The sequence below is a fragment of the Chlamydotis macqueenii genome, chromosome Z (genome assembly GCF_036417535.1).
Source record: "Chlamydotis macqueenii isolate bChlMac1 chromosome Z, bChlMac1.mat, whole genome shotgun sequence".
Lineage (NCBI taxonomy): Eukaryota > Metazoa > Chordata > Aves > Otidiformes > Otididae > Chlamydotis > Chlamydotis macqueenii.
The window spans coordinates 42,317,869-42,339,723 of NC_141593.1; the positions used below are offsets into that span (position 1 = coordinate 42,317,869).

The following is a 21,855-nucleotide window of genomic DNA, read 5'->3' on the forward strand; positions in this document are numbered from 1 at the left end:
CATGCCTTAACTACACATCTTTATAAGAGGAATCTTCCCTATTTCCATCATAAAAATGAGTATTTCTCAGAGGAATTCAGTATTATTATTTTCTTGTTGCTAGATCATTGTTTGCTGTGCTTAAATGGCTCTTTTTTCATGCAGTAATTATAAGTGTACAGGAGCATATTTTCCATGTATTTACTATAATGGTAATGTTGAACACAAAAAAAACCCAAACATGCACTGGTAGAAGATCCCCCAAAATTAAGCACTGTACTACAATTAAACCCTTATCTGTATCAGTGTACAATGTTTACAGCTCTCCAAATACTTTAAAATACACTCATGAACTAAAGAGAGATCATTCTAAATAAATACACTTATGCTATAAAGTCACTATGCGCACAGAATAATATTGGGAAGTTATTTGAAAAATATATACCAAATTTATGCCAACTGAAAAAGGAACAAATACCAAACTTACCTTGTAACCTGGGTCTTCCATCAGGTCACAAGAGGCAGCATTAATATTTGTGTGCCACATTGTCTCTTTGATGCTGCAGCCATACATAAATACATTCTTTTTACGAGAGTGACCATGATAATCACAGTAGACCTACAATAAATCATTTGGCAAAATAAAGCCAAGACATATGGAATTAACATATTATAAAAGTAACAAAAGGACAAATAAAAATTTTTATTCACACTGTTGAAAGTTCCGAAGAATTAGAAAACAAAACTCCTCAAATAATTAACTTATGCATTAAGATGGAAAACGTAGGATTCATCTACAGAAGAAACAGATTTAGATCTAAAGGTTTGCAGAAAATCAGTTCTCCAAGTCTAATCTAAGTGTGACACAGTTTACAAAACCATTTTAAAATGTTTACTTTACAGACTAGCTACACAGACAAGGTTAAAAAGATTCAGAATTGCTTACACACACGTACTCACCAAAGGTAAACGTTTTATAGCAGCCAGATATTGCAGTAACCCTTTAGCATGGTAAATAGTGGGATGCAGATCTGGATTTGGATTTTGCCACTGTCTGTTTAAATCTTCTCCACTTAAAGAGCAACGGTGGCTATTGGGGCGGGTGGAAAAATGCATGATGTAGTCTATATTATGATACTTTAAAATAAGCCTCCCCCCCACCTCAAGTTTTCCTTGTCACCACTGCTTCTTTGGAAGGAGTCTGCTAAGAAACAAACTTGTTTTCTAACATGCCAAATAATAGACGTGTTTGGAGTTTTTAAAGTTATGTTACAGAAAACCTGAAAATAAATTAGAAGTAGCTGCTACTATAAAGTCAATTGTAATCTTGCTTCTTTACTGTTGAAACTGAAGGCTTGCGATTCTATTAAAATGATAGTTCAAAATTGGTAATTTTGAATATATGATGTCTTTACAGTTTTGGTGTCTTGACTTCTGTGATATAAAGACTCATGTCAACCACAAATCTAAGACTTGAAAAATGAAGTTAAGATACGAATAGCTGTGAGAAAAACAAGAAAAAAACTAACCAGAATCCCTAGCAAACAAATAAAGATCATCTCTGTATTCAGTCAACTATCAGCAAGAAGTTTTAAACTTGCAGAAATATACATTCATGCAGTCATCTTCTGTACATTTGTCTTTAGATTGTGTTTGCTGGTACAGATTTCTTAATTGTCTCTGTATTAAACTTTCAGTTGTATTCTGGACAATTTAATTCCAGATGTTCTATTATATACGTGCTTTTACATACATGAAGACAAGGCTCTACTCAAGTCCATAATTGGTTTGATTTTTAATATTTTGTTCACAAAATCTTTTAAAATACTACCCATAACTAGGTAAGAAGGAACTCTAGATTCACTGTACCAACATTTCCATTTCATACTAATTCCCTGTAACCAAGTAAATATAGATTGTGGAATGCTTACTCATAGCAGTATCAAAAGGTTCTGAAACATCCCTTAAATTCACTAAGAAAAGTGGTAGTAAGTGAAAGAGTTACCATTAATAACTTGAATTAAATCAGGATACTCTAGTACCCTCTCTCTTGCACATCTATTAACTTTCCCCTTTTAATAACATTTGATAAAAGCCATTTCCATAACATCCTGCTAAAAATTATAATTTAAAAAAGGAGAAAAGTTACATAAAAAGTTTTCTCAGATACAAGGACTGTTCTTTCTCAGGACAACCATTAACTTCTTTTCCTAAAAGCTTTTCCTAAAAGCAGCTGTGCTTTTATGTAACACTCTACACCATTCCAAGACTGTAATTCAGAGAGATAATTAAAATCCCACGTCAAGTCACACAGGAATGATGGATATCCATTAACAAATGAAAATACTTTCTATAGAACTTAAATTCATGGAACAGCACATCTGCCTTTAAAAAGTCAAAAAGCTGAAAAGTCCTAGTAATTTTGTAAGTGGGGTTTTTCATAATAAGTATTGTATTTGTGTGTTTCTGAGATTAATTTAGATTTTTTTTTAAATAACAGATGTAAAAACTTAGTAATATAGTAGTATAGGCTACATATTTGTGAGTAAACTTATGCTTACTTTCCATTGATGACACCATCTGGATTGAGCATGGGAATGATTTTGAAAATATAAGATTCTCGTAAACACTGTGCACTTGGATTATTGCTCATAAGGTATTCCAGGGTTCCCTTCATAACCCAGCTTGCATTAGTCTCTCCAGGATGTACACGAGCAGTTAGGAAAATATAAGGACGATTCCCTAAAAGAAACATGCAGAGAATTTGCAAAATGTTAATTCAAGCTAAGTAAACAGTGTGTTAATTGAAAAAAGAGGTAGCAACTAGCTTCGTTTATTACAATGCAAAATACAGTATACGGGAGTTGAGTATTATTGAGTACTAGTATCATTGGTAGAGCTTGGCAGAATATTGTTGTAAGGATTACTAATTAAAGAACTCTCACAATGAAGCTTTAAATTCAATCAGACAATTATGCAGTCACAGCTAGTTTAAGCTGGCAAGTATGATGGCTTTTTTTCCAATAACCAAGAATACTGGAGTGGAGGAACAAACGAGGAACACTATCACAAGTAAAGCTCACTTCAAATCACAGTAGCTTAGGTATTGGCTTTATGAAAAATTTTTTGACAAGCAAATAACCCAAACATTTGGAGAAAACCATTACTCAGAAGTCAGGCATTCTTTTCCAATAGTTGTTGTCTGTAAAATGCAACATACAAAAATATCTAGCAAATGATTTAAAATACATGAATATATATACTTTTATATATCCAGATGTAAATATCTGACCACCACAAATAAATATTATTAAATACAAAGCAAATCCTCAACATCTATGCCTCTGAATGTCATGAAAATCATTAACCTTATTTTATGTTGCTATTTTTACAATGCACAATAGTGAATACTTTTTTTTTTTCCCATTATGTCCTAGTTCTGTCTAGGATAGAGTTAATTTTCACCTGAGTGGGGAGGGGAACTAGAGCTGGTGGCCCCTGTGGCTGGGGGACACAGCTGGGATAGGTTACTAATTAGCCAACAGCTGGGATAGTTTACCCAAATCAGCCAAAGGGCTGTTCCATCCCAAGTGACATCATGCTCAGTGTATCAGTGAGGAGAGTGCTGAGGGGAGCCTCCTGCTACTCAAGAGGAAGCCTGGCATCAGGATCTGCTGTGAACTATTGTACTGTAAACTATGTGCTTCAGTATTTGCTGTTATTTGGTTTATTTTCCATCTCTGTTTTGTTTTCTTCTATTATTTTCTTAAACTTTTTTTTTCCTCAATCCATTAGTTTTGCCTTCTTTTCTTTACCAATTCTCCTCCCTGTCCCACTGTGAGGAGACTATGTAGCTTGGTCCTGACTGGGGATAAACTATGACACATGAAGAGCTAGTTTTACACTACTTTCAATTGATGAGAAAGAAAAGTCATACTTACTGAACTTACAGATATGTTCATAGTAATTGGACTCTGGCATAGCTGTAATAGTGACTAAGGGACAACTGTTGCCAGCCAGGGTCTCACAGAGAACATCTTGTCGAAAATATATCTGTTGAGGGTTGTGCGTAGATTCCAGCTTCTGAAGATGCATCTTCATCCCAAACACAATGAAAAAATGCTTCAAATCTTTTGCAGTCACATATTACAGTGTATTCCATAGGTAATATTTAATCCATCTTTCTTTCAGTTGTTCTAAACAATGTTCCAGTTCCCATCATAATTTTGACCATGAAATATCATTCTCTACATCTCTGACTGAATACTGCTCTTCATAGAGTCTGTTTTTCCAACTGCTTTGAGGAAGATGAAGGCACAGAGGGTACACTATTTTCTACCAGATGACACTGTAAGGATATGTGGAAGGTAAGAACCTCTGCTTTGTTAAGGTTATCTGATCCTTTTCAGTGCAAAAGGGGATAACAAGTAAAGGGACAAGTGCAGAGTGCTTGTCAGATAAGTGTTTGAGTGTTTACTAGTGAGCATCAGGCTGGAGTAGCCTGCAAGTTGGAGGGCTACACAGTAGGTAAGAGAGACCACGGTCCAGACAGGGGATGGCATGGATGAGCCGTGACAGCTGTCCAGAAATGTGTGTGTGCCTGTGATTCTAGAGAGTGGATGGGCGTGTCCTTTCACTAGTGGACAGCAATCCTTCCCAGCTGGAGAGGAGGAAAGGGACTTAGGTGTCTGGAGTTATCTTTTAAGCAAGTCATGGCAGTGTTACACATGGGTGCTGTTGAAGGCTATATCTTGTCTGTGCCAGTCTGTGTAGCCAGCCATAGTAGGGGTGTGGGTGGGATGTGCAACTGTGTCTGTGTGTGTGTTTCTCTCTCCCTCTCTTCGGGATACACACTCAGACTTGCTAGTGGTTGAACGTACAAGCAAACAGGAAAGCAGCAGCCACATCCATCAGCCTGGGACAGGGATCCAAATACTTCATTCCTTGGCTGCAATCCAGCAGCCACGCAGGAGGAACCAACAGGCCCCAGAGCTGCTGGAGGCAGCAGCTGCTTTTAACACTTGTAACTTCCTTTAACAGGTATTTCTTCCAAGAGCAAGTATGGCTTAGTAAAAAAGCTTCACTCAATGCTGTTACACACTGGCCCCTGAATTCTCAAGTTTGCTTTTATTGCTATGACAGGAACAACCAACAAACATTCAAGCCAAGATTTTTGCTTAGTACTAGAAGCTATGCAACACTTCTTTAGCCAATTCATTATCCTAAAAAAATTTTGTAATTATCTTAAATGTTTGATACTGTCTACCACAGCATTCTCCTGGAAAAGCTGGCAGCTCACGGCTTAAACAGGTTTACTCTTTGCTGGCTAAAAAACTGGCTGGACGGCCAAGCTGAGCAAGCTGTGGTCAACAGAGTTAAATCCAGTTGGTGGCCAGTCACAAGCAGTGTTCCCAAGGGCTCAGTTTGAGGGCCAGTCTTGTTTCATAACTTTATCAACAATCTGGATGAGGGGATTGAGTGCTCCCTTAGTAAGTTTGCAGATGACACCAAACTGGGCAGCAGTGTCCATCTGCTTGAAGGTAGGAAGGCTCTGCAGAAGGATCTGGACAGGCTGGACTGATGGGCCGAGGTGAATGGTATGAGGTTCAACAAGGCCAAGTGCCAGGTCCTGTACTTGGGTACATGCAACCCCATCCAACGGTACAGGCTTGGGGAAGAGTGGCTAGAAAGCTGCTTGGCAGAAAAGGACCTGTGAGTACTGGCAGACAGCTGGCTGAACATGAGCCAGCGGTGTGCCCAGGGGCCAACAAGGCCAACAGCATCCTGGCTTATATCAGGAACAGTGTGGCCAGCAGGATTAGGGAAGTGATTGTCCCCCTGTACTCAGCACTGGTGAGCCCACACCTCAAATACTGTGTTCAGCTTTGGGCCCCTCAGTACAAGAAGGACATAGAGGTGCTGGAGCGCATCCAGAAAAGAGTGACAAAGCTGGTGAAGGGTCTGGAGCATAAGTCTTATGAGGAGCAGCTGAGGGAGCTGGGGTTGTTTAGCCTGGAGAAAAAGAAGCTGAGGGGAGACCTCATAGCTCTCTACAGCTACCTGAAAGGAGGTTGTAGGAGGGTGCATGTCAGCCTCTTCTCCCAAGTAACTAGTGATAGGACAAGAGGAAATGGCCTCAAGTTGTGGCACGGGAGGTTTAGGTTGGGTATTAGGACACACTTCTTTACTGAAAGAGTGATCAGGCACTGGAACACACTGCCCAAGGAAGTGGCGGAGTCACCATCCCTGGAGGCGTTTAAAGAACGTGTAGACGTGGCAATTCAGGACATGGTTTAGTAGGCATGGTGGTGTTGGGCTGATGGTTGGACTTGATGATCTCAGAGGTCTTTTCCAACCATAATGATTCTATGATTCTGTAAGTATAGTAACTCAAATATGTCTGCTATAAAGAGGTATAAGTAGGACAGCAGGGTATGAGTAATTTGACTCAAACACAAACACTTCATTCCATTAGCACCACTTCCAGTCAATTATGAATTATGATTCCCAGAAAACTTATTCAGCATGCATCAATTTTCTTTTTCCAGGGATAGTTCTTTAGAACAATCTACACTGTTTGCCAGTCTGAACACTAATATTTTATGAAAATTGTCCATTTTAAGGAGAATTTTGAACTTTACAAAAAGAAATATAAAGAATTAACTCATGAATGCTTATGTTTCCCACTGTCCAAAAGTATAAATATCTACTGAACAAATCATAATCTTCTCACCTTTAAAGTTGAGTATGTATATGGATAATGGTAAGCAAAGTAGCAGACATCATCTTTATGTTGGAAAGTCACTGTGAATGTAATTGTGTAATAAGATTTTCCTTTCTGACCTCCAGCAGCAATTGAACTTCTTGAAAAGTGATTCCTAAGAGTAAAATTAAGGTAATAAACACATCAGAATGTTTGGGTTTTTTTTCTTATCATTGATTATTCCTGAATACATACTGTAACAGCCAGGAAGATTTTTAATAACTGTATTTCTCTTCTGCGTACATGCAGGTTAAGTACCTGATTCCCCCCCATCTGTAAAGATCTTTATTATAGCAGTGATACAGGTTCATTCACATTGGGGAAAAAGTGGGTAAACAAAAACAAAACCTAAAATAAGCAAACTGTCAACTAAGAAGGGTAATGCAAGGATATGCTGTACCATCTCACTCTTTGTTCCAGGATTGCTCTACAATGATCCCACCATAGAATACAGGAGACTAATCACAAGCACCATGTAATCAGTATTACTGGAAATTATTTTTAAGATTTCAAGTAAGCATGTATATATATATTCCCTTAAAAGCATCTCTGGAACAGTATGCAATTTCTGACAAATGTATAAAAGAGGAACAGCTTAAATATTAGCAGTGCGCTAACAAAATAAGACCCTATATATTGCAATCACTTCTGTAACTCTCTATAGTAACTCAGGAAGAAAACTCTGTTCACTACAAAACAACTAAAACAGAACTACCAAACTCAGAAGCAAAGATTTCACCTCAAATATTGTACCTCATACTAATATTCATTGTAATAGTTGCTGTATGTTTGATTGGTGTACTTACTTATAGTAACAAATATCTGTTCCAACACGAGTCCAATATGGTCGAGAATTTAATGCTTCTTGAACAGAATACATGAGGGGTTGCATCCCTTAAAGAAAAAAAGTGTGTCTCACTTTAATGCTTCATATTAAACATCAAGATCTTAGCAGTAATGGAGCACATCAACAGTTATATGCAAGTCGCTAAACTATCTATACTCATTTACTCATAGAGTTACTTTTAATGAATGCCTGAGTATTTTCCACTCTTTCAGCCAGGTGACAAAAGATTCTTCTCCCTCTCCCCTCATCATCCTAACTTTCAGAAAATAACAAATTAAATAAAAAAAGAACCAGACCTATAGAAAACTAAAATGAAATGTTTACATGAAAGCTGTGGTTAGCATGAATGGTAAACTCTAAGAAACGTAGAGTCCCACTCCATTCAACTCATCATTACAAAAAGGCTTCAAAGAGAATACAAAAAAAATGATACTATCATCCATTCATGGGGATAGCAGGAAAATAACTGATGTTTCAGGACAATTTGTTTTGGTTGGTTTTTTTTTTAAACAGTAACTCTTTAAAGTTTGTATTTTTTGGAGAATATACTTAAGTTGAGTAATTAATATGAAGATGGAGTATAAAATAATACATATTAATTAAACCTTATTTACTAGTTAGATAATAAGCCAAACACATTGACTGACTCAGTGTACTTAAAAACAAAAGCAACTATCAGGTAAGTATATGCAACATATGAATGAAGATCTAAGGTAACAAAGATTAGTAAATAATTTAAAAGCATTTTACTACTGGTCAAACTACTTGGTATTCTTGGAATTTATTGATGTGAATTGTACAATTATGACAAAGAAGAGTACAATGTTACTCCGCCCAAGAGTTTGAGGTAGGGGTAGAGGGGAGCTTCTTCCCTGCCTTCCTAAAGGATTAATTCCAGAAAATCCAGAAAGAAAAAGCCTCAAAAAACAAATAGTTTTAAGCTGAATTACATCCCTGCCCCCCAACCCCCACCTCCACGTGGAAGAAAGGCATATTCAATAAGCCTGAACTCTTGGATGAGGTACAAGCAGCAAACACTACTCGCTGGAAACTGCAACAGTCCTCTATGAATCTCATAATTTCAAAGGAGACTTACTTTTCCTTCTCAAATAATGTGCCTCTCTTCCCATCAATACAACAAAACTGTTTAAGAATGTCTTTTCTTACTTTCATATCTGAAAATACACCTCTATTCAGAAAGGGACTACTGATTACAGTTATCATTCTTCTTGTACCTGTGTAGATGTCGTAGTTCAGCCCCAACGGGGACCAGACTACGCAGTCTCTCTCTCACTCCCCCCACTCTCCGAGAGAATAGGAGGAGATTTGACAAACAAAAGAAAACCAGAAAAAAAAAACCAAACACATGGGTTGAGATTGAACAAAAAGTAAATTTAACAGTAATGACAGAAGAAAACAAGACAGTGATGGAACACAAATACAGTACAATAGCTCACAACAGATCTCCACATCCAGTCTCTTCCAACTAGCAGGGCCTCCCTTCAGCACCCTCCTCACTTATATACTGAGCATGATGTCAGATGGGATGGAATAGCCCTTTGGCTAATTTGGGTAAATTAACCCCAGCTGTTAGCTAATTAGTTAACTATCCCAGCCATAGGGGCTACCAGCTTCAGTTCTCCACCCAGCTCAGGTAAATATTAACTCTATCCTGGCCAGAACCAGGACAGTAGATCAACAGTCTTTGGTGTTGTTCCCCCTACAATGGTCTTATGACAAATTTTAGCTGCAGCCACCAGTAAATTTGTTCTGCTTTGGCCTCATTTAAAAAAAAAAAAAAACAAAAAACTATTTCAAAACCTGACAACCAGTCTTTTAAGATACTTTTTTTTATTTTTAACTGAAATTTGTCAAAACATTTTCTAGCAATACTATTAAAAAAGAATTGATCTGACAACATAAATATATTACTGATCCTGAGGTGGAGAGAAGGAAAAAGCTGAGCTGCCTAATACATATGTATTTCTATGTATTTCTTCTCAGAGTATGGGAAATGTATCTTACCGTAGTTAAACTGACTGTTCGACTTTTCACAGTTGATGATGTTAAATCTGTAACCAATGCTAGTTTTCATTCCACTGACTTCAAAGTAAAACCATTGATGATAATGATTGCTATTTATATCAGAGTTCAGAATTAGATCATACTCGTTTCTAAAGATTAACAAAAAACAAATAAATTGTGGGTTTTTTAAGAAGCAGAAATAAAAGGCTTTATGTGTGAAAACAACAGTTGAAATATCTTACTTCCTGATCTGAATAACTTTGCGCAGGTTTCCAGATTCAAATTTGGAATTAAACTTCAAAACATCTGCTTCCTCTGGTATGGAACAACTATGAGTAGAAAAATTAAAGGGACCAAAAATGAATAAAACAAACTTAACTAACACAAACTCATTAAGTTTATTCTAGCCCACACTTGGGGCTAAATAATTAAGAAATTACTTTGAACCTTTCTGTAAAGCCTGGATAGCACAGTGCTACATGAGATGAAATTTTCATTGAAGTCTATCATAATAGTACTGCTTTAATTATTACAAATCATATCACAAATAAAGTAGAACAGGCTTAGAGTATTTGCTGAATATTGTTTTCAGAAGGGTAAAAACTTACCTCAAATTATCAAGGTCATACACAACTCTGTCTATAATGTCATTTTGATGAATCAGTCTTTCAATATCCTGCGAGATTTTTGTCCTAAAATAAAAAGGAGATTTCTCATTTAAATTGTTGCATACTGTTTCCAATTACAAAAGAGAAATCACCTCATACAACAATGAAAACTAACAAAGTTGACATGAAGACAGTGGGACAGATTTTCAAAGAGACATCACCCTCACCCCCACTTATGTGCACAAACTGTAAGTGTACTTAAGTTTAAACACCTGCATTCACAGCTGACTGAGTCCATCATTTGTATGTGAGGAAACTGAGTTTTCATGCACACAACTCACTTGGATTTTATCTTACAAAAAAAAAAAAAAGCACCATTTCATACTTTATAGTAGAAGCAGGAATTACTCAAACATTACTTATGTTAATGCTTTAATCCAGGACAGCACTTGATAACATTAGTAACTTACATGAGTCTGACCATGATTAAAATGAAAGAGTTTTAGAGAGTAGGCCATGCAGTGAGTGTGTTAGTGCACTAGCTTTTCACCTCTGGAGATCTAGGTTCATTTATTGACTAGGTAACAAATAAGAATGAATTTGGTGATGTCAGCCAAATGTCAGGTGTATGTTTATCCAGATCATAAAACCATTGCACAACTGGCAGTATCTAGGTCCTGGTTTGGAAAAGTAAGAATGTGTTGCAGTTCAAGAATGAAATATAGTGGCAGAGCTGTGTGGAAAAGCTTGCACAGCACCTGCAATAAGAAGAAAAGGAGGCAGATTAACAAGGAAGAATACAGGAACAGAGCGGTAAAGTACGTTCAGGCTGGAAATTCTCCATTTAATTAAAATAAATATTGTTAACAAATGAGAAAAAAAAAAGAAGATAAGTGCATAACTCTAGCACCTCTTATCAAATTAAAACTAACTGGAAGAGAAGTCACATATCTAATGTACTGACAAAATTGTAAAAAAGCTGACTCACCACAATCTATCTGATCACGTTCAGCCTAGGGCAGAACTACAGATTTTTGATCTTGCACTTGATCTTACACAAGTCCTTAGATCTCAGTACGCCTCAGCTCTAAAGGGTCATAATACTTCCTGTCATCACAGGAGTTTTGCCAACACAAAATCCATGAGTGAATATCAGACATTCAAATCCCATAGTAATAGCCAATGTAGACAAAAGGAAAGAAGAAATAGCATTCAAGATGCACTCAAAAAGGCAAAGTAGTAGGGGACATTTTCAAGTTCCGAAAAACCAAGAGAAAAGAGAAACTATTTTAGGATAATTAAAGTGAAAAAAAAACAACAAAACAAACACTATTGATGTAGAGCTGTGTTTATAGGTTAGTCCTTTGTGGATCCCAGTTTACCTAATGATCACTTCTAAGTGTCAGATGATTAGAAAATACTAAACAATTAGAAAATACTAAAGCGTACAACAAAAAAAAGACCTCAAGTTTTAAGAAATGGAAAAAAGCAGGAACCCCAAATTTATATTGTATCGCATTATACAATAATTTTCTTCCCTAAAAGGTAGAAAAATCTAAATCACTTATTCTCAATGATATTCTTCCAAGCAATAATATTTTAGCAAGACATTTGGTGAAAGTTACATGTTACTAATTGTAGACAAAAAAGCAAAAGCACTCCAAAGCACAAATTCAAAAACATTGCACTCCCTAGCATATTGCAAGATTAAAACAAAACAAAACAACGTAACTCCACACCACATTTGTCTAAAAAGAAGTAAAAAGAAAATCCACTAACTCCCCACCTCAACCCCCTATATTTTCTTAAATTACAAGGATGTATTAAGGAAACCATTTGTCTTCTAAAGAAGAGTCAGCTGATGAGTAGTGACTAACCGCTTACATTAAGGAGACCATAAATCCCACCAAATGCTGAAAGAGTTTGGACACAGCTTCGTAAAAGACTTAAAAGCTTCTCCATGTCTCCTACCAAACTCATTTTTACCATTTTCCTATAAACTATAAATTCCTAAAAATATTAAGGCCTTTTGAAACAGGTTCCCCTCTCAGAAATGTGTTACATTGCAGTAACAAGACTGAATCATTTGTAGAGAACTCAACTCTTACAATAGTGTACCTTAAAAAGGGGATGCTGGATTTTCGATTCAAGTTTAGCAATATTACCTCATATTTCATTCTTGTTTCACACAAGACCGAAAAAAAAAGCTACTTTCAACATAGAAAATACAATAAAAATACATTATTTTAAAGTTAAAATAAAATATACTCTAGAATTACCTTCATGGTTTAGAAAACAGCCTTATGTATAACCACACAAGTAGGTTTGTTGGTTAAAAGTCAGAGTTAATACAGTGCTTTATATCCAAGAAGGTCAAGCATTGGAATGACATGTTTTATTACTTCACTCACTTTTAGTTAGGAAAGTTCAGAATTAGTAAGTACTACTAAAACATATATGAAGATTTGTAAGGTTTTCGTACAACGCAGTTCTTAAGTGATTTCTGACTCAATACTACCTTCCTTCTAAGTCAGCTGAATCTATCTAAAAAATAAGTTTATAGGGAAGATTCTTTTCCTTCAAAATTGAACAGTGCTTTCTAGTAACGGTATATTCACTACATCATTAGTGTTTCAACACTTGGCCATTTCACTAGAAAGATCACTTTTTTTTTTACAACACTTGTGAAATAGCTTTTTTTTAAAAACAGATTTTAACTACACCTCCCAAAGACACTTAATCTCTTAATCATCTTAATAACTAAATGTAAATATGAAGAATCTCATTAAATTGGTAAAGCTAAAAACATTCAATCTACTCATTAAGTGGCAAGATTTCACACTAGAACAACATGTTCTGCTAACATGCTCATTTGTCTTTATAGTAACTTATTATGCACGAAACAGCTCTTCATACCACCTCTGCAATTTATTCTTAAGAGTCACATCACCCTTCACTACCTCCTAGTATCTCTTAGTGAAGAAATAAATAGGTGTGTTGATGTGTTTTGTTGGTTTGTTTTATTTTTTGTTCTGTGTTTATTGTGTGTCATTCTGCAGGATCTAACACAAACTGCATTCCTCAGCACTTGTTACCTCTACATTCTGTCATACTGGAAAAACTAAAAAAACCCAACTTAAATGTAGTAATTTTTCCCACTACATTTTCCTGAAACATAGCTTTGTTAGTACAGCAAAGACAAGAGTTGAAGTATCTTTAAACTATTAACTGTCCTATCTTTGCTAAGACCCAAAGGGAACATTGAGGTGGGTTTTTTTGTGGGTTGTTTAGTTTTTCAGTTATTGTTTTTTTTTTTTTAAACAAACTACAAAAATTAGAGAGGGGATGGTGGAAAGGCAAAAAGGGAAATGGTAAATTAAACTTAGTATTTAGAAACTGAATTACAGAATTAGAATTAGCAATTACAGAATTAAATTGTGTTCTTGCTTATGGCTCTGCATTGATCAATGCCTATTCACCTACCTTCAAACTATTTTTCACTGAAGATAGTTTTAGATGAAAAAGTAAAATTGTATATGTGCCTGTTAATCTCATCCTAAAGATTGTTTCTCAAGTGAACATAAACAACAACAAAAGAGGAGTACGGTAACTCACCTCTGTACCCCATATGGCCTTTCCAGAATAGGCTCCTTAAATGGGGGTGGAATATGGCCAAAATAATCTGGATAGGCCACTTCTGAATATTCAGGAATAGATTTTGTAGTTTTTACCATTTCAATATAAAGATCACAGTCATGAACTGGTGATACATCAGAAGTCTCAAGTACAACTTGTTCCCCTGATGAACTAGATCGGGAATCCTCCTCCTCTGAATCTGCTCCAGTGCAGCAGAGTTTTCCCAGCTGGACAGATGATCCTTCAAAGAGGCTACTTCCACAGGGTGAAACATGTTCACAAGGTTTACTACAAGCAAGTGGCGTAAGGCTAGTTTTGCTTTCTTTCTTTATTACACACCCTGTACCGTAATACTGATCATTTTTTGTACTGTTCTGCAGACTGATTCTGTCCAAGCCTTTCACAATTTCCTGGCTTAGACACTGGCATGATGGAAGTGGGTTTCTTTGATCATTTTGCTGATGTAAACTACTACTACTGTCTTTGATAGTGTCTTTCTTTGGTAGTTCCAGAAAGGCTGGCCTTCTGTTGTATTCCTCTGTCAACAAAGGATTGCACTCCTTCAAAGAAACTCCTTTCATTGACTGATTTGCTTCAGCAGAGTGTTCCTCTCCTGCTGTAGGAACAACAATAGGTCCACCCAGATTTGCATCAGGTACAAAAGGCTTTGGTTCCTTGGAAACTAAGTCATATTCCTTAAAAAATCAGAAAAAAAAAATTAAAGATTTATTTAAAAGTAAACAGTTCCTAAAGTTTCATTCATATTAGAAACCTTTCTCTTTCATTGTCCAAAATGAGTGTAATTTAAAAGACTACAGTTATTCTGTTTTAAACTTACATGAACACAGCAATGAAGTTTCAGATTTTACAAGATAACATCAAAGCAATAAACAAGTAGTTCATCAATTAGAAATTATCAGGTCAAGGCAATTCCCCAGGTATACTAACCAACTATTTTGTAGAAGTGCACCACATTTGAGGAAATACCTCATACAGTGAATCTCTGTCAGAAATCTCATGGCCTTTCTTACTATTTTACTTTCTGCTGCATGCAATAATCAGACATCAGAAAACAGTTTTCCTTTATATCTGTCCAAAGTCCCCTTCTCAGTCAAATTAAAGTAATCCATAACATTTAACTAAATAACTCACTATAAAGCACTCTTATATGTAGCTCTAGAACTGCAGACTGCTATTTTTTGGCTAGAGGAACTACCCACCCAGGAAGAATGTCAAAGCGTATTGCAGAGTCAACCTATGATGACAAGGAATGCACTGGCAATTGTTTCCTTTACCTGAAAGTTTTCTGAAAGTTCTGAGAAAAATTGCTCATACATTTTCAGTTCTTCTATGGGTCTTCCCAGTTCCTGTCTAGGTTTCAGTTTATTAATATCAGTCTCAATATCATCATTCTGGAAGAGAACTAGAACAAATTAATCTTGCATTCAGAATGAATGAACTTTTAAACTAATTACATTCACCTTTCACTTCTGACACATCCATGCTTTCAAAGCTGAATATTACCATTTCAAAATTAGCTGAACAGCACCTTTCACCATGAAGGTTTAAGCAGCTCAGACTTATTAGTATGCCAAAGTGTTCACTTCAATAGAAATATTACAAGCATTTCAACTTTCTTGTTTTCATCCAACTGTATTACGCACAGACATCAGACTACACTCTACATGAGATCTGTACATAATCCCACTATTGCAACTTAGAATGTGGAGATTTGATCTGACTGTAGTGACAAACGAATAACTGCTTCTATGGAAGATAGTCCCTTCATGAGGACTCATGAGAGCCTTGAACAAAATTTGTCATTCCAGTCCATGGACAGACAATTCAATTAACACCTGAATTACATGTTAGACAAAAACACTGAATAAGGTAGTCCTGACCAAATGTCCTTTTATGTCTTGACTAGCAGCTGGAGAGCAGAACAAGACCCTCGCAAAGTGACACAACAGTGAGAGGTCTGATCTCTACCTCTACGTTGGCAGAATTTCAAAGTCACCTTGCTGAAACACTGACTTAGTTAATCCCACTCCAGAATGATGGAAAAAGAGCAGCTCCTACATACTGAGCAGTGTAGGTGGGAAGAGAGAGCTGAGAGAAGTACAAGTGGGGAGCAAAACACTGCTAAGGGAGTTTGCAGTTTTGTTCCACTATACTCCAAACACACCAAGTGTGACGCAAACCGGTTTTGATAAAAATCTTGAAGCAAAGTGAACAACAAAAGGCTGATATGTTCAAGCAGCATCCACCTGCAATAAGTTTCAGGAGCTTTTTTAATTTTAGAAATTGCCCTGAAAACTTCCTGAAACTCTTTTTAACACTTAAAACATATGGCTGTATACATGATACAAACAACTTAAAAAAAAAAAAAAAAATCAAAAGCTGTTGTGCCTGATATTTGCCTGTTAATTTTGTCTCATACCAACCTTAAAATGTTGGTCCTTGTCATCATCGTTTTCGGTTTCAATTTCTGATTCTGTTTCAGCATCATCGTTGTCATCACTTTCATCTACTACATCATCCACTATGAAACAAAAAAAGTTTTAAATGGAGAATATGCATTTAATCCAATACACATACTAAAAAAAAAAAAAAATTATATGTTCTGGGTTTATTTTCTTTTTTACTTACCACTTGAAAAAAAAAAATGTGACAACCAACAAGTAAACATAGTTACTATTACCAGATTTACAAAACAAAATGCTTGTTTGACAATACTGTAGATAAAATTTATTACATTTCCATACAGTTTTAAGTCAAAACAAAGATCTCTGGTTTAAACAAAGCAAAACAAAACCAGAAAACATTTAACACCCCCTCTGGCCCCACCAAAAAACAGCAAGACAGCAGATGGCCATTAGAAATACTTTACAATGTGGATGTGCCAAGAACACCTCAGCACAGTTTGAGGTCAGCACAACATGAGATGGCTCTGACATCTTTTCTTCAAGTAAGTAATGATGACCACATTAAAAAAGAAAAAATTGAGGTCTCAGAATCTTTCAGTCAAGTCAGCTAGTATTGATCCAGACACTAATGACTGAATTCTACTTGAGTTGGAGACCCAGTACATTGAAGGATCTAGGACTTTCTTCATTTTTAACAAAGAAAAACAAGAGGAAGCAAACTAATTGTTTACACATGACTAACAAGAATTGGGCTAGGTCACTAATATGTGGAAGTGGGCATTAACCAGTTATTCTGGCAGATGTTCTGCTTTCCAGCAGCAAATTTGTTCTTTTTCTAGAAATCTCATGCAGTTTGAGTGTAGGGTTTTTTTGTTATGTTTTCTGAAAGAGCGTTTTCCATGTAGGAAATTTGCTGATTGCCAGTAAAAGGCTCACTCAGAGGTTTACAAATTATACTGTAAATCAGAATGATTATCTGTGTTGCTTTTACAATGCTGACTATACAAGATTATAATTTTAATAAACTCAGAGCTGTACCCCCCCGAACATTCTACATATCTTTTAAGACAGAAGTTTTTCCTTAAAAAGAAAATCCTACGTATCTTATTTTCTTAAATTTTTCATTTCTTTGCTTAATAGATAACAAACCTATTAGAAAAAAAAATAAAACAAAACCTATCAGTAGTCTACTTCATTAGAATAGGAAGTTTCTAAATAGCTATTATGGAATATCAAAAATATTGTATTAAGTAGAGGTTTCATTTTTGTGGATTTTGGAACACACTTTTAAATCTATTTTCTATGTTGAAGAGAAAACATAAACAAACTCTAAACTCCTGCAGTTTGAGTCTGAACCGTATGAACCCCAATCAGATAGCTGTCTTCATTCAGATTGTGATCACATTTTGTTTATATAGTAAGACATTAAAAAGTCTGATTTTGCCTCTTTATTTTAGAGTAACTTTCTGACAGCAACTTAATCAGTTGCTTACCCAGGTACCAAGCTGTTTCACAATTATCTGAAAATGCATTAAACATTAATTATCCAAAAATAATGAAAGCTGTTCAGAATGGGATGAATCTATATCATACAAAGCACCATACAAATGTGTTGCAGACAAGTGTTGCCTAAGACACAGTAATAGTCCGAGAAAGCAGCTCTACTTCTCTCATCTTGCACATGAAGGAATAACCATATTAATTCAAAAACAGTGCTTCAAATGCCATATGTTAATCTAAATTCACTACATCCAGTTTACTACAGTAACAGAAAGAAATCAAGGAATATACAGTCCTGTAAAACAAGATGTACATTACATTAGATTTCACATAGGAGAATGTATATAAGTGAGTTAAAAAGACAGTTCATTTAAGTTTGTAGACTAATATGTACAGCCTTTGCTTTACACTTCAGTTTGATGAACATCACATTTTATATCTCAGAAACATAACCACATATGCGTAGACAAAATTTTCATCAGTTAAAACTTAACATTAGAAATCAGTGCTCCACACTAAATGTCACAGACTCTTTGCTAACTGAGAAGAGTCTCCGAGTCAAAGTTTTAGTGGAGAACACAAATAACTGCAATTGGTTCCACCTTACATAAAGCTATGTTAGATATAGTCAAAGATAAAATATTACAAAATTACCATACCATCAGGAGGTAAATTGTACAGCTGAGCCACAGGACCACTGGCAGGAATAACTGGGAGTTGGAAATGGAAAGCACTTTTAATAGTTGGTAAAGGAAGACGATTTTTAGGAAAACATTTTCTCATTATTAGGCTGGATGTGTTGACAAGGGGATCAAGAGTTCTTACTGCAAGGCACTCCTATTAACAGCAAAATAATGAAGAGAAGAGAAAACTCTCACACTAAGAGCCAAACTACATTTGTTTTACAGATTTCTAGCATTTCCATAATTCTAAATTGCTAAGTATTTTGTTTACAGTAAATTTTGCTAAGGTTCCTTTGAAGGCCAGAAGAACTTCTACCATCTCAAATTCAGCTTTTTTAAAAAGCCAGACTTCAATATTAAAAGACTTTTCCCTCCCCTCTTTTTTAAAATTAAGTTTAATAGCTCCTCCCAGAGATAGCCACAGCCAAATAATAGCAAATATGAATTTAACTCTGTATTCTTTCACTTCGCTTTAGTCAAGTACAGAAAGTAATCCTAGCCCCATAATCAGTAATGACGATGGTTATCATAAAAGAACTATGGATGTGTTTTTAAAGCCTAAGAGGCAAAACCAACAACAACAACAACAAAAAAACCCTGAGATAAACTTACTTGTGAAGTGTTGTAAAGAATTTTCATCCCATTGGCATCAATGAATGCTTTTCTTCCCAATTTGATGTTTGTAACACTTTTAATGCACTGTAAAACTCCTTTACGTATCAGCATGTATCTGTGTCGACTATCATGACTGTGCCAATCAACATAAATCATTAAAAGCACCTGCACATATCCTCTGTCTACTGCTCTCCTGGCATTTGTTTCTTTATAAAAAAAGTTAGGAAAGAAAATTAAAAATTGCCCAATTACTTCAATATTATTTTCAAATAAAAGTTAACATTATTCTTTTTTACCAAAGTAACTGCATAGTTTAATTTAAGGTAGTATTTTAGGCATGCTTAGCAGAGTTTTATATCAACCTAAACAGAAACCACTACGGTCAGTAGTCTACCCTTCATTCTTCAGAGTAATATTGCATGTAATTTTTCATGATTTTCCAGAAGAACAGTGTGCATTACACTTAAAGGTAACTGTAAAAGACTGTCAGCTAGCAAATAAAAAAAAAAAGTTTATATAAAGCGTATCTATATTTAAGCACATACACTGCATAGACACAAGATTCGAAACAAACTTCTCACCGTTTGTAATCCATACAGTTTTGCAGCAACTATCACTCAGATTTGATGAACTCATAATACCTCTACCCCAAATACTGCGTAATCAGTATGACAACTGGACTCTACACACCAGAGATTATATAAGTAAATATTTTCCTAAAAACAGTAAAGTGTAGGATGTTACAATGTCAAAACCTCTCAGAACAGAAAACTGACAATAATTCGGAAATACTTCTTTCCCAAGGAGAATTCCAAAATGAGTAATTACACAAATCTGTAAGACCAAGGCATCACACTGATGTGTGGGAACAGGGGAAACATGTTCCCAAACACGGGAAAACTCAGCATCGTCTAATAATCGCTGCAGAAGTTTCCTGTCATTTGCCTGAAAGGGTTTTCTGCAAATCTAATCCCATCTCAGATCTTGTCCAACTCCACTAAAACTACTAGAAATGTTGCAGCTTTTATACAACTGTTTGGAGAGAATTAGTTTTTAATTCCTTGTCAGTTACAATACTTGTGCAAAATCTGCAGAGATTATATTTGTCAGGATCCACCGCTACCGACCACGATAGCCAATGTCTGGGAAAACACCACCATTTTGTTATGCTTGGTTCCACTTCATGAGCATCACTGACAGACTTGTCATTAGGATCCAAGACCTAATAACTCAGAAAGGTAACTGAAGAAACCCTGTACCTTCCTCTGCCATCCAACAGATATTTTCAGATGTATGTATAAAGAAGATGCACAGTTAAGCTATAGGTATCAATTACTAAAGGACTGAGGTGAGTGACTGTAAAGGTCTATTTCTTCACATTGGATCCAGAAAAAGCAGTGCAGCCTTTCTACTGTGTAACTGAAGAGACAATAACTAATTATTAAACATATATGTATGTACTACATAAATATTAAAGCACCAGAGACTGCAGATAAAACTGTAGCCTTATTTCCAAATTTCCTAGCATTGATTTTGTTTGGGCCAAAGACTTAATATTCACTTTATTCTGTGTAGATATACACACACAGATACGTATGTATCTCAACTAGACAAACAGTTTCTTGTAGTCAGACACTTACTTGATTTTAGCAATGCAGCCAGCGTGTCTAAAGCAATCCTGTCAACATAACAAGAAAAGTCAAAACAACAACCAACCAGTAAGCTTAATCTACAACTGTAAAGCTATACAAATTATTTACTGTGAACAGATTTATTTAGCATCTACATGTTTTCCTGGTTGCACTGTATCACAGACTTTGCTTTGAACATTCGATTTTAATAAAATATCATTAATCTCTGCTATATCTGAAGTCTGATGGTGAAATTTTAAAATATCAATGCAATGGCTATACAAACTTTCAGCCTTTGCAAAAAACCACTGTGACAACATAATGTTTATGAATCATACTCAATGTATGAGATATTTCTGAAACTCATGCTGCTCATACAGCAGAACAAGTACTTCCACAAAGCAAAAGACACTATTTTAGAAAACTGTAGGTCTAAACTAGCAGTGTATTAATACATTGAGGAGAAATCTTCATCAACCTGGACTACAATACAAGACTGTCAATGTAAGATTTTTCTTGTACACAAAGATCTGATCTCAATTAACTAAAAATGTACAACTAGAAAATGTATATACTTATTTTTACCCTCTTCGTAAAGATAGACTTCATGTATCTGATCTTAGACCATAAACAAGGATATCACAATTACTCACATCACAGAATAGTAAATTCACATCTCTAATTTTAGCTGAGGCTTAAACGGGTAGAGCATTTTTTAAAAAGATACTCCAGTGACCTCAAATAACAGATTTAGATAATGTTAACACTATTTTTTTTTGTACTGAAGTTAGAATACGAACAACATGAGATTATTATTTTGCTAATCAGATGAAAAATTCTGGTTTCCACAGGTATGTACTTCAGAAAGGTGTTAGTGTGCAAAGAAAGGGCTATCTCCAGTTAGACCCACTTCTTTTTACCCCTAAATTCAATTTAAAAAAAAAAAAAAAAAAAGAAAAATATGTGGAGGGGGACAGAATCTAAAGTCACTGCTTTAAGGTACACAGTGGAATTTTTTTTTCTTTTTTAAACACAATAGCCCACTAGACACTGCTAGTGCTTCCTACTTCGTGTTTTATTATCTTGCTCTGAGAGTCTGTAATTGCTTTGAAGTAAAACAGAAAGAAAAATCAATTAGAAAT

The 21,855-nt window shown here is 35.5% G+C and overlaps 1 protein-coding gene across 7 annotated transcripts in view; it reads right to left on the reverse strand.

The window, feature by feature from the left end:
- Positions 1–21,855, reverse strand: part of AGTPBP1 (ATP/GTP binding carboxypeptidase 1) — a 59,636-nt gene that overhangs the window by 25,327 nt on the left and 12,454 nt on the right. For 5 of the 7 annotated variants that reach the window (XM_010122234.2, XM_086770219.1, XM_086770218.1 and 2 more), the window contains 15 exons: positions 20,723–20,760; positions 19,080–19,288; positions 18,444–18,621; positions 16,303–16,400; positions 15,154–15,270; positions 13,838–14,553; positions 10,223–10,306; positions 9,857–9,943; positions 9,615–9,763; positions 7,549–7,636; positions 6,713–6,857; positions 3,921–4,074; positions 2,541–2,721; positions 940–1,069; positions 467–598 (listed from right to left, as the gene is read on the reverse strand). In XM_010122234.2, coding sequence (XP_010120536.1) covers positions 467–598; positions 940–1,069; positions 2,541–2,721; positions 3,921–4,074; positions 6,713–6,857; positions 7,549–7,636; positions 9,615–9,763; positions 9,857–9,943; positions 10,223–10,306; positions 13,838–14,553; positions 15,154–15,270; positions 16,303–16,400; positions 18,444–18,621; positions 19,080–19,288; positions 20,723–20,760 — 2,506 coding nt within the window. The remainder of the gene's footprint in view (positions 1–466; positions 599–939; positions 1,070–2,540; positions 2,722–3,920; positions 4,075–6,712; positions 6,858–7,548; positions 7,637–9,614; positions 9,764–9,856; positions 9,944–10,222; positions 10,307–13,837; positions 14,554–15,153; positions 15,271–16,302; positions 16,401–18,443; positions 18,622–19,079; positions 19,289–20,722; positions 20,761–21,855) is intronic. The other 2 variants (XM_086770220.1, XM_086770223.1) reach the window with 2 other exon arrangements.